Here is a 13836-nt window from a genome sequence, read left to right on the forward strand (position 1 = left end):
CAACTTGATAGCTCGATTGCAACAAGACTTATAGGTTATTCTTAGATCAGACATAATTAGTTAACGTACTTAGATGGATTTATTATCTATTTGATTATCATTAGACGCTAAATAATAATTTTATTTCATATGCATTTGTAGATAAATTACAAGATAGATAGACATCATTCTATACTTAGATGTAATTTGGCGTTAATGGTTGGGGCATTAGTTGAAATAATAACATATTTTAAATTCTAGAGGTTTTTTGATGATTTTAATAGTTTGAGGGCGTTTTAGAAAAGAAGGTAAACATGGGGGTGGAGATGAAATTTTCTCGAAATTGAGGGCGAGTGACGTCATTATTTCTCTTCCTTTATTATTGTGGGAAAGTAGATCGCCCGCCGGGATCGCGAAGATAACCCTCAAGCTGCTTTGCTCCTTCGGCTCCTCCGCCGCTGAACTCGCTCAATGCGGTAGCCCTTCCGCCTCCCCTGCCCTCCGCCGCCGCCGCCTTCTTCTCTCACCATGGGCTCTTCCCAGTCCTCGCAACCTGGCGTCGAGGCATCCGACGATGACGATGACGAAGAGGAGGTAGGTGTGATGTCCAGAAACCACCCCATCATCCCCTCCAAGGAGAAGGTTCTCGAGCAGGAGCCAGAAATCCTCCCCTGCCGTGCTGCTGCCTCCCCTCTCTCCCCTCAGCCTTCTGCTGCTGGAACCCCTCGGTTGCTCGGCCCTTCCATTAAGGTATGGGACCCTTGTAACGTGCTTCTCCTCCCTCCGCCTCCTCCCCTGGCGCTCTTACCTCGCGGCGTCGCTGCCATGGCGGCGGATCGGATCACGGAGGTGCTTCTGATTGCCCACGGCGAATGCGCTGCCAATCTTCGGACGGATCTGGTTGGCGGTCGGTGGACGGAGGCCGCGAGGCTGACCTCGAACGGGGAACGACAGGCTAGAGCGTTGGCCGTCTTCCTCAAGTCTCAGGGCGTGAGGTTCGACGAAGTCTACACCTCGCCTTTGGATAGGGCGAGGGCTACTTCTACTCTTGTTTGCCGGGTAACTTTTCTTCTTTCTTAGCTACTTAAAGATCGCTTCTCAAATCGTAGATCTCTGTTCTTAGACACCACCTTTGTCTCCGAAAGGCGCAATTTTTTTTCAGTTGAATATTCCTCTTCTTGGTATTAATCCTCAATCAGGTTCAGATCTTCGAGCCACTACTGTTCTTCTTGAAGAAACTGATGGTAAATTTTTATGTATATTTTTTTTCAGAAAATAACTGAATGAAAATGGAGTCACTGCCTCCATATCCTAACAAACAAATTAGTTTAGGAGGAAAAAAATATCAGTGGAAGGAGTGAAAGTAGGGTGAAGAGAGGGACAAAAAAAACACATTTCTCCTTGTTTACATTCTTCATTTACCCTAACGAGAAGAGAAAGTATGTAGATGATATTGCTTAACGACTCTACCTTGCATCGACTCGATGCACACTTGACACTCAGTCACTTGCCAACGCTTACCCAATCGACCTCATTAATGGTTGCTCGCCAATCCAATGCTTGCTAATGCCGCCTTGTCTCACATGCACATTGTGGAAGGAGCAAATTTAAAATTTTGCCTTGTCTTAAAAGACTATTGTCTCGCCTGCCAAAGTAAACAGGTCACTATGAGTTCTGAGTTCTGGTTTGGGATAGGAAGCTAGTGTACCTGTTTCTTCAAATACTGAACTCTTTTGAACAACAAAATCTAAAACGAACAGAAGTATAGGGATTAGAGATTAACCAGGTTCTCTAAGTGGTCAGCTCTCTAAAATAGTAAAGGTGGTGTTGCCAAAGTTTGTTCACAGTTGATCCAAATGCCTTGGTTGTGAAGTTTTACAGTTTTAATTGTGATGGATGGGCTTTGAACGGATGGCCTGCCCTCCGCATGTTCATTGAATGGATGGGCATTGAATGGCTGTCTCAGATTAAATCATTCTGGATTGATTTACCTCTGATATATCAACATAACTTTCTCTCAAAAGAGATGATGGAATAGAAGAGTTTGACCTAAACTCCCAACACTAGGGTATAAGATCCATGCAACTCTTGAAATCCAAGTGACATCCTAGTTCAGTTCTACACCATGAATTGTGTGCTAGTTATTGTTGGATCTTTTCTTTCGTAAAAACTAAAAAGTTAAGCAGCGGAAATAAAAACAAATAAAGACAAAATACAAGTATATTTTTACTTGTTTGGAGCCTTTGATGACTCCTATGCCAAGGCTTGTGATCGTGAATCGTTTTCGTTAGACAATCCATTAAATGATCAAATGATATTATAATTATGAATACAATGTGCAAGTAATAATAAATATACCGATAACAATGAATGTAACAAGATGCGTAGGTTGTCGGAGTCCTCTCATTGTCATAGAAGTTGCAACTTACTCGAGCAGAGAATGAGCGCAGTAGAAAATTAGAAGGCAGAAGTTGTTCTTAGCTCGAGGACTTCTTTTATATGGCTCGTTCCGTCAACTGATAAGAGGCTCCGTCGACTAAATCGATCCGTCGACTGATCACTATACACGTCGACGAGTCCTCTGATCCTTGTGTGATGTGATTTGATCCGTTTGATCACTGAAATCGCGCTGTTCCGTCGACAAATCAAGATCTTTCCATCAACTGAACCTTGCTTTCCCTGTTTGCTCATATCTGATCCGCCCAATCCCTGAGATCACGTTGTTTTGTCGACTGATAAGTCTGTATCCATCAACTCAACAACTTTTTTCTTTTGTGTTCTGATTCAAATTTTAGTATTATAATATTTCATCGATCTATTGCCTGAACACATTTGTTCCGTCGACGGAACCGAAAATTCCATTTGCATTCTGGATTGAATCTTGCTGTTCTGGTTTCACGGAACGATCTTGTAAAAAACAGATTAGAAAATTTATCCTGAAAAATAGAGTTAGAGCATAAACTTGCAAAATAGGATTAGTACAAATATATTATGCATGGTTAAGACAGTTAGGACTGTCTTGATCTAAACTTAGAAACCTCTGTTGGTTTCTTCAATTGGATCAACACCTAAGGTTTGCTCTACCAGGACACGACCTCACTACACTACCTCCAGTAGCTTACCTCAACTCACCTACCAAATATCGGGTCCTTCAGACCTATTTGGACTTAACCGCTCAACATCGGATCGACTGTCAGGACTACCACTTAACTCGATATCGTGTCCTCCAGAACTATCGAATCCACTTGTCAGATGTCAAGTCCACTTGATCCATCTGGACTTCCTACCTGGTTCCACGATCTGTTGAGACTTTCCTTGCCTAGTATCGGATTCAACTGACCTACTAGGGCTTTCCGAGTTGAGCATCTGGATTAATTCATCAGATAATAACAAGTCTTAAGTTGAACGTTTGACAACATCAAAATATAGGTTCAATTATGGTGCTCTCTGCACCAACAAGCTACCCCTTTTTGATGTTTAGCAATCTAGTTCAAGGTTAAGTTAAAAACATGATATTCAAAGTTAAAAACATAACTTTCTCCCCCTTAAGTTAAACTCCCTCTGAATTTAATATTTCTCCTCCTTTGACACACATAAAAAATTGAAGTTACAGCAGAAGCATCAATTTCTTGAAGAAGTTTTCCAAAAGTTAGGACCAATTTTTTTTTAAAAAAATATTTCTAAAATAAATTTTGAAGTTTGTATTGAAATTTTTAAGAAAAATTTTGAAACAGATTTTGAAATAAGTTTGAAATTTTTAAGGAAAATAGATTTTGAATTTTCTAAGTTTTGAAATTTTTAAGGAAATAAGTTTTGAAATTTGTAAGAAAAATTTGGAAATAGATATTGAAATTTTTTATAAGTTTTAAAAATTTCTAAGGAAATAAGTTTTGAAATTTCTAAGAAAAATTTTAAAATAGATTTTGAAATTTCTAATAAGTTTTGAAATTGCTCAGAAATAGTTTTCAAAGATAAGTTTTAAAGCTTCTAGGAAAATTTTGAAATATTTTTCAAAAAGTAAGAGCTTGTGAAAAAGTTTTCAAAGATAAATTTTGAAATTAGAATTGAAATTTTTTAAGAAAAATCTTGAAATAGATTTTGAAATTTATAAGGAAAAATAGTTTTCAAAAATAAGTTTGCTAAGAAAAATTTTGAAAATGATTTTTGAATTTTTAAATAGATTTTGGAATTTCTAAAGAAAATAGTTTTCAAAAAAAATTATAAAATAAATTTTGAAATAAGGTTTGAAAATCTGAAAATAAGTTTCTTCCAAGATCGATGGTAATGCTCCCCCTAAATTAAAAATATCCTAAAATCTAAGCCTGTATTGGTGAAACATTTAGAAAAGGTCCTTATTTTGAAATGTCGACTTTAGCTTTTAGCTGTTTATTACAAGATATCAACTTATTTGACTAAAGCTAGTCAAGTTGAGTGTTTGGATTCCAGTTAGTTTTGACTAAACAAGATCACTCAACTTGATCAATGTATGTTTAGAGTCCGGATTTGTGTCGATAAATTGATAAAAACATTTGAAATCTAGGCTAAGGCTTAAACATCTCACCCTATTCTATGTTTTATAGTACACGAACAAGGAATCCTAGTGTGTTTGTGAGGCTTCCTAAAGCTATCAGATCATGCTTTCTTCCGTATGACCTTGGCTAATTCCAGCTTGATAATCTTGAAAGCCTAAGTTTTGTAAATCATGGGTGTAAAAGAAAAATAATTTTTTAAAAACTATCAGTTAAAAAATGACACAAAAATAAATACCTATTCTACAAAGCGCATACCTAATTGTCGTCTTAGACTACTAAATTTACTAAATTTTAATTTAGGTAAAAGTTTGGTAAATATGTCTGCTAAGTTTGACTTAAATTCTATGTAGTTAAGTTCAATATTTCCTTTTGTAACATGATCCCTAACAAAATGATGTTTAACTTAATTGAATTTAAGTTTAATTAATCGTAGTTTAATTTTAATCTTAAAATTAAGTTTTATTAAAGTTTAGCTAATTTAAGATCAAAATTAAGGTTAAGTTTAATTAATTTAAGTTGAGGTTTGACTTAATTTAATCAATGTTTTAGTTTAATTTAATTTCAATTTAAGTTTTATTTTAATTTATTAAGTTTAATTTTAGTTTATTAATTTAAATTTAATTTAATTTAATTTTCATTTAGTTAGTTTTATTTTTATTTTAATTTAATTAGTTTTAATTTTAATTTTAATTTAATTAGTCTTAGGTTAATTTTAATTTACGTTTAATTAGTTTAATTTAATTTTAGTTTTATTTTAATTAGTTTTAAGTTAATTTTTAAGGGATAATTTTAACTGATGTTGGCTTTAGACTTAGTTTTGGGTTCATCAAGCAAGCTTCTTAAGAATAAGTTTTTAGTCGATAGCGAGGCATATGACCTTCAGTATCATGGTTGATCACTTTCTAAATACTTTTCAAAATAGTCTTACCCAAAGAACTTAATGCTAAATTTTGGTTCAACTAATTCAGATTAGATAGGGGTAGTTTCAGTTAGTTTCTCTAAGCCTATTATACTAGGTTGAACACATATGATTCTCTTAGACATGCTTTCGACTTAGCTTCTCTGACTTACTATCATCCCAATCTTTTTTGGAACTAAGTTAAAAAATTTCCTAATATTACTGGTCCTAAATATCGAGACGGGTATTTTAAGTTATTGAGGTGACAACTAGTTGTCGCCTCCCCTGAAGCATATATCTTATGTTTTATGTTTAAGTAATGAATATTAATTTTTGGTATATAATATTGGTTTGGTCCTACTTGCTTTGTTAGAGAAGCTTTCAGAATCCAATGTTTGGACTATGTTTCTAACATTTTGATTTAATAAAGACATATAAGATTTGTTGTATGAGTTAGCTTTATATCCAAGTCCAGATTTGTTGTACACAGTTCATTGAGATCCAAACATCATATTCAACTACTTGGAGCTCAAGTTGAACTTTTCTAATGTTTTCTTGAGTCCCTCTACTTGATTTTTCAAATTGGAATTTTCTTTCTCAAGTTTTGCACCTTGAGTTGAAGTTCCTTTTTGAGCATGGTTAGTTGAGGGATTCAAGTTTACTTGCTCCTTAAGGTGGTTGACTTCCTTAAGTAGCAAATCATTCTAAGCCTCGGATTTAGTTAATTTCTTAAATAAACATTTAATAACTTTGTGCATTTGAAATTCTGAAAATAAATTTACCTCTTTTGCTCCTTCTGAAATGGATACGAATCTATGGTTCGACTTGGACTTGGCTCGGATCCTTCGTTCATTGCTATAAGTTCAAGATGACTTGATTGCTTTGGCTCTACCATATCCGACTTCTCCGATGAAGTTTCATCTCACGTGGCCTTAAGTACTTTCCTTTTTCTTGTAGACTTGGTTTTCTCCTCCTTTATGTCGGGGCACTCATGTTTGTAGTGACCTTTCTTATTGCACCCATAGCAGACTATCTCCAATTTTGATATGGTTGAAATACTTTGTTTCTTCATATTCTTTTTGTTGAACTTCTTTTTAGTAAACATCCTTCTTACCATGTTTACTATTTCTTCTTCGTTGTTTGAATCCGAATCTGACTTGCTCTCAGATTCTTATTTTGACTTTGATTTAGACTTAGCCTCCTTGATCTTATTTTGCTAGTGTTAGTTTACTCATGTAATTCCAATTCATAAAATAATTCATCTAACTTTATAATGGATAAATCCTTCGAAACTTGCATCTACCATCGATGCCCACAGTACGTTTCGAGGGAAGGAGTTTAGTGTATATCTTATCACGTCTCAGTTTTCTAGATGGTGGCCAATGAGGTGGAGTTTGTTGATTATGTCTTTTATTCTTGTGTGTAGTTGAGTTGCAGTTTCTCTATGTAACATTTTAATATTGTACAATTGATTTAAAAGAAAATCTCTTTTTGTTACCTTTGAGTCGTCGGTTCCTTCGTGCAACTTGATTAGTCAATCCCACAGTTCTTTAGTATTTTCGGAGGGGCTAACTCGATTTAGCCCTTTCTTTGTCAAACCACACTGGAGGGTGTTCATTGTTTTGTAGTTGATCTGAGCCATCTTCATCTATTGATCTCAATCTTCTGGATCTAGTGGTTCTTCGTTTTTGCTTGGTGATTTGTATCCCTTTTTGATGGTAAACCACATATCGATGTCGGACTTCAAAAAGTATTCCATCCTCTTCCTGTAGCTAAAATCTTCTCCATTGAAGAGGGGTGGACGAATAGTGTTGTAGCTTTCTTGGTGAAAGTTTGCTATTCTAGTATAGAAAAAAAATGACTAAAATTTTCAAGATTTTGTCTTGGGATTAGTAGTGCTGGATAAAGAATAACAACAAATAAAAAGTTAGTCAAACGAAAGGAAAAAATTGCTAGAAAGCCGGTTAAGTATTTTCAGAGTAGTCTTGCTCTGATACCAATTTTTGGATCGTGAAAGAATGAGAGAGGGGAGTGAATCTCGTTGCTTTAAAAGACTTTTCTTTTCTTTCGTAAAAACTAAAGAGTTAAGCAGCGGAAATAAAAACAAATAAAGACAAAAGACAAGTCTATTTTTACTTGGTTTCGAATCTTTGACGACTTTTATTCTAAGGCCTGTAATCGTCGATCACGTTCATTGGGCAATCCATTAAATGATCAAACAATATTACAATTACGAAACAATGTGCAAGTAAGAATAAATATACCGACAACAATGAATATAACAAGATGCGTAGGTTGTCGGAGTCCTCTCGATGTCGTAGTAGTTGCAGCTTGCACGAGCAGAGAATGAGCGTAGTAGAAAATTAAAAGGTAGAAGTTATTCTTGTCTCGAAGCTCGAGGGCTTCTTTTATAGGGCTCGTTCCGTCGACTGATAAGAGGTTATGTCGACTGAACCGATCCGTCGACCGGTCACTCTATCCGTCAACAAATCCTTTGATCCTTCCTTGTTTGCTGTGATCCAATCCGTTTGATCGTGGAAATCTCGTTGTTCTGCCGACTGAACTTTGCTTTTCCTATTTGCTCAGATCTGATCCGCCCAATCCCTGAGATCACGTTGTTCCATCGATTGATAAGTCTTTATTTGTCGACTGAACAACATTTTGCTTTTGTATTCTGATTCGAATTTTACTATTCTGATATTTCATCAATTCGTCGATTGAACACATTTGTTCCGTCGTCGGAATCGAAAATTGCATTTGCATTTTGGATCGAATCTTGTTGTTATGGTTTTTTACGGATCCGTCGACTGGACACTCCTTTCCGTCAACAGAACGATCCTGCAAAAAATAGATTAGAAAATTTATCCTGTAAAACAGAGTTAGAGCATAAACCTATAAAACAGGATTAATATAAATATAGTATGCATGATTACGACAGTTAGGATTTTTTTGATCTCAACTTAGAAACCTTCGTTGGTTTCTTTAGTTGGATCAACACCTAAGGTTTGTCTCTACTGGGACACGACCTCACTGCACTACCTCCAGTAGCTTACCTCAACTCACTCGTCAAACATCGGGTCCTTCAGATCTATTTGGACTTAACCGCTCAACATTGGATCGGCTGCTAGGACTTCCACTTGACTCGATATCGGGTCCTCCAGATCTATCGAGTCCACCTACTAGATGTTAAGTCCACTTGACCCATCTGGACTTCCTGGTTCTAGGATTTGCTGAAATTTTCCCTGCCTAGTATCGGTTCAGCTGATCTACTAGGGCTTTCCGAGTTGAGGATCCTGACTAGATTAATTCATCAGATAATAACAAGATTTAACTTGAACTTTTGACAACATCAAAACATATGTTCGATTATGGTACCCTGCATATGTCGATGTAATGGCCTCGTTGGTGGACCATTACACTCAATTTTACTCTTACTTGCAGAGTTGGTTGATTTCCTTGGGAATAGATAGTCTGCCAAACTAGTTTACTGCCAAGCTGATCAATTTTTGGCTTAAGTATTTTGATTCAGTGGTTTATGCCTATGAAGTTAAACCCTAGGCTTGTTGAGGGGTACTAATAGCTAGTTTGGTGGTAGAGCTACCATCTGACCATATAGGAACCTGTATGAAGGGTTTAACAAGAAAGGCTGCATCTGTCACCATTGTGAGGGATTCAATAGGGATTATCAATAAGTATGGACCATTGGACTTGCTCTTCTAGTTGGAAATGATTCTAAGTTATGAATCTAGCAATGTTGGATTTTAAAAAGGATGCCGAGCTTTAAGATGAGTAATTGTTACACCCTATTTTCAATAGAATTATTGCTAAATTATGTAAATTTATAGGATTTCATGAGTTAATTACTGTAAATTTAGATTCACACATTTTGGATTAATGAACTCTATCAAGTTAACGGGACAATGTCCATCACGCAGAGTTGTACATCTCCATGACTTTGTTATGATATCACATGAGTTTTAGAAAACCTAGTGGCAATAAATCGTCAATAATATATTGTTTTTACCACTCACAGAATTGTAAAGCGTTTAAGATAACAATTCATTATCGATCTCACTGTTCTATTGATCCAGCATATCATGTACCATAATATGGATACTGAAGTTATATATATGCAAACAAAAGGTTGGTCTACTGTTAAATGTCTCAAATAACATGTGTTTCATGTGAAAGTTGTGAGATATTTTATTGTGTCACTAGAATTAGTACAAGCATCTTACTTCATTACTCTGCCATCTTGGATTGAGTAGATGGATATTAAGCATATAATTCCAACAGAACGTATTTTCCACTCAACCTCTAATTCTATTGTAGCATATCTTGTACTAAATGTGTAGTATGATTTATTTTTCTTGTTAGTGTCGTCTAAGTTTTGCACATTCATTCCATTACTTTCCAAAATTTTATGGTTCTCAACAATTCAGTCATTTAGGACATTTGTGTTTTCTTCTTTTTGATAGTTATTAAATGCAAACCTTGGTTCACTTGGCTCGTAGATTATTGGACCTACACATACATGATGTTTCGAATTAAACTAATGGTATTCAGAAATTAAATTTCTTCACATCAATGTTATAACTCTTGTCAAGTGTACATCTATATTGGAAGGTCTCAACAAAATGCACCACATTTCATTGTTGTATAGCATATCCACATCATAATCGTCGAGTGTAGTTTGTCCTTTTTGGAGTCAATCAATCAATATATCAATCTTATTCCGCATTGAACTTTACACAAAGCTATATCTCTAGTAATATTAAATCAATCAAATCTTTTTTTGTTTTATTAACTAGAATTTTTTATCCCCTTCTATTTCTTATGACTCTTACACAACTAGATTCTACTTGTCTAAATATATGATCTGATCTCTTTTTGCCTTTTGAACATATCCCTACTATCTCAATGTATTTTCTCTCACTAAATAAGCATGCTTTCTCTCATTTTAGTATTGGACCTACCCCTAATTGCTCATGGACAAACTGATTGTTAACACCACTTGTTCAATCTTAACATTGCCATCTCTATTATATATATATAATTTCTTCGTTACATGATACTTCTTTTCCTTTTTGAACCAAAGCTCAATAGCCCATGCCAGGTTGTTAAAGGTGGTATGCTACCCTATACCAGCTGGGTACATGGTACATACCACCCAATCGGTGATACTTACTGGTTGTACTTGTACAGTAGGTTCGTAGTTAATTACCTGGAATTGGGTGATCTGTCTACTAATCTCTTGAGTAGGCTGATAGAAATTGATTGTACTGCTTGGTATTATGTGGTTTTGTACTCTTGCTTCACCTTTATAATTGTGATACTTACTGGTTGTACTTGTACAGTAGGTTCGTCGTTGATTATCTGGAATTGGGTACATTCTTGATTGTACTTCTTGGTATTATGTGGTCTTCTACTCTTGCTTCACCTTCATAATGGTTTTAATTCTTAATGTATTGGGACCTTCTAGTTTTTATTTGTACCATTCAACCTCAATGTGGTTTGTTATAGTCTTTATTTGTACCATTCAACTTCAATGTGGTTTGTTGAGTAATATACCTGTAATGTTTCAATTAACTTCTAAACTTTTAATGTTTGAAAAGCAGCCCCAGCAGCTGCATATAGACCTAGGTGGTTTTGAGTGGAGATGACATTGCATATGCAATCTGCAGTTTCTTGGAGGTAGTCCTTTCAAAAAGTGGGTTGAGCCAATTAAGAATGTCTTATGTTAGCGACGTGCCCATACATTTCAAAGATCAAACCGACTCCTTGGCCGCCTTGTGAATGGGGGAATCTCTGTTGTACCTATGCGGCGTGCCAATATTTCATTGATCTGCCAAATGGCATTAGCAGTAAAATTTTTGAACTTGGATCCAGATTGAGTATTAAATTTGAGACAAAACTTGAAAATTTTAATATTTTATATAGTATCTATAGTGTTTTACATCTGATTACTCTTGAATACTTTAATTTACACGATTCTACAATAGTCATCTCTTGATTTAAATGTATTTATCCTTTATCTTCAGGTTTTAGTTGTTCAGCTATTCACATGCCCCATCCATATATGAACAGGAGGTATGAGGCAGAAAGGTATTAGGATATAGCATGACGATGTAGAAATGCCAACACATGGTTAAGCCTAACTTTGGCTGATGCCTTGTAACTTTCTGAAGTCGCTGGAATCTTTTAAGATCATTTGGTTTTAATATTCTTGGATAGTTTTTCCAGGCTGTCACTTCTACAACAAAATATTAGAAAATTTTCAGTTTACATAGATGACACTAATAATAAATGTTTCATTCGCCATCTTGCTATCTTGAAACTATGTGGCATTCTATTATATTGCATCAAGAATGCTAATGAACTATGTTATTTAAACGTGTATAATGAAGTTTACTTGTTAGAGCATGAAGTCATTTCATTTTCGTAAAGTAACTTTGTATTTGCCATACTAAACTTTGGAATGTGCTGGGATCGACATCAATCTCTACTACACTTTATACTTGGTAACTGTGGTGCTTGATCTTTCATATTTTGAAAATTTAAAATGTAGTAAAAGCTCAATCATTCAAGCTGTTGAATTACTTGTAATTTGTCGTACATGCAGGAGCTTGGTTTCTCTGAGGAGTTGATACAATCATCTGATGCTCTGTTTGAGATGAGTCAGGGACAATGGGAAGGTTGCTTGCAGTCAGAAGTTTACACTGCAGAAATGCTTAATTTGATTGAGCGGACCCAGCCTGATTTTTGTGCTCCTTCAGGAGAATCACTTCGGCAGGTGGCATTTCGCATGACTGAATTTCTTAACAGGATGGTCCTGAGATTATCTGAGAAACTTGCAGTGGCTGATATATCAATCCATCGAAATGAGTCCAAGGAATTCTCACGGAACAGCTCAACTAATTCAATTCAAGATCGAGATGGGCTTCAATGGGATCTGCTTTACAGGCTGAACCGGCCATCCTTCCAGAAGAAGAAATCTGGTAAGAGCAGGCTTCAATTTGTGACTACTGGAGATAACGAGGCGGAGGAAGAGTTCTCCCCTAGGGAAGTCACTCATGGGAACCTCCTTTCAGATGGCAGTAAGAACACCGTTTCTTCTGTCGGAATCTTCACGCATGCAATACCAATCAAATGTCTTCTCACTGGACTTCTGGAATGCAGTCCTATGGTGTCCCAAAAGCTCTCGATCGATGATTCTTCCGTGACAGTTCTGCATCATTCTCTAAGAACGGGATGGCAGATAAAGAGGCTTAACGACACAGCACATCTCAGACTTCTTTAGACTGCCACAAAGGATGATACCATGATGGCTATTCGAATTAATTGCTGCCTTAATATTTTCTGAAAGAAGTTCCCTAACATTATAGGAAGATCTTATCGAATGGGATGATTTATAATCATGATATCCAAAGCCTGGAAGTTTTCCAATTTAGATGATGGAAAGAGGATTGTCTCGGCGTATTTATTTCTTTTTTAAAAAAAGAAAAATGCTCCATAGGAGCTACAATTGGCACATTTGTGCATGTTGCTGGAATCAGTCAAATACCAACATGTATTATTCCTTCTTTTTTTTTATTGCATTGTAATTCCTGAGTGTTTTGTTTAATCAACAATTATATGTGCAAATACTGTGTTCTTTGTACATTTCTGATAATGATAGTCTTTGTGCATGGATGGAGCACGAGGGCGAAGAAATAATTTTTAGTGTTTTTTTTTTTAAAATATCAGATGTTAGAGAAGACTCTATTTTGACAATAAAAAAAAATTTGGGAGCAATTTGATAATAATCAAATGTTAAGAAATTATATTTCTGATTCTAAAAATATTTTTATTTTAATATTATTATAGCAATTATAAATTAACTATTTTAAATAAACTGAATTAATTCATATTTTATTTTTTTTAAAATTGAGTTTGATTTTTTATTAATTCGGTTAAATCGAATAAAGATATTAATTTAATTATTTTTTATTTAAAATATAATTAATTAAATAAAATTTAAATTTGATTAATTTAATTTTAAATTTTTGATTAATTCAATCGAAAATTAAATTAATTAATATTTAATCAGTTTGATTTTCGAAGGAAAATTTAGTTAGCTCAGTTCAAAAAATTTTAATTTATTTGATTTTTAATTTGTTTGGTTTGATCAATTCGATTTTAACTGAATCCTCAACTTTACTTATAACTCTCGAGTATTAAGAGCAACTGCATTGAAATGTTATTCAAATGTTATAACGTTATGAATGTTAAAATCAATGTAAGAACGGTTATAATATAGATGAGGCCCACGCAAATATTGAACACGTTTAATATATTTTTTATCATTTTTTAATCGTTATGTGGTCCACCACAAACATTCAAGTTTGTGACTTACCACAAACTTTATATATATTCTATTAAAAAAAT

At 34.9% G+C, this 13836-nt stretch overlaps 1 protein-coding gene across 1 annotated transcript; it reads left to right on the forward strand.

The window, feature by feature from the left end:
* The first annotated feature begins 376 nt into the window (after positions 1-376).
* LOC122015151 lies at positions 377-13071 on the forward strand. Its single transcript, XM_042571891.1, has 2 exons — positions 377-1038; positions 12032-13071. Exons 1-2 carry the CDS (start codon positions 508-510, stop codon positions 12707-12709), a joined length of 1209 nt encoding a protein of 402 aa, XP_042427825.1. The 5' UTR covers positions 377-507; the 3' UTR covers positions 12710-13071.
* The last annotated feature ends 765 nt before the right edge of the window (positions 13072-13836 follow it).

Source organism: Zingiber officinale, chromosome 8B, assembly GCF_018446385.1.
Source record: "Zingiber officinale cultivar Zhangliang chromosome 8B, Zo_v1.1, whole genome shotgun sequence".
In the NCBI taxonomy this organism is placed as follows: domain Eukaryota; kingdom Viridiplantae; phylum Streptophyta; class Magnoliopsida; order Zingiberales; family Zingiberaceae; genus Zingiber; species Zingiber officinale.

Coding starts and splice junctions, on each gene's coding strand:
- LOC122015151 (XM_042571891.1), top strand. CDS start 508: ATGGGCTCTTCCCAGTCCTCGCAACCTGGCGTCGAGGCATCCGACGAT. Junction 1,039..12,031: donor CTTCTACTCTTGTTTGCCGG/GTAACTTTTCTT, acceptor TCGTACATGCAG/GAGCTTGGTTTCTCTGAGGA.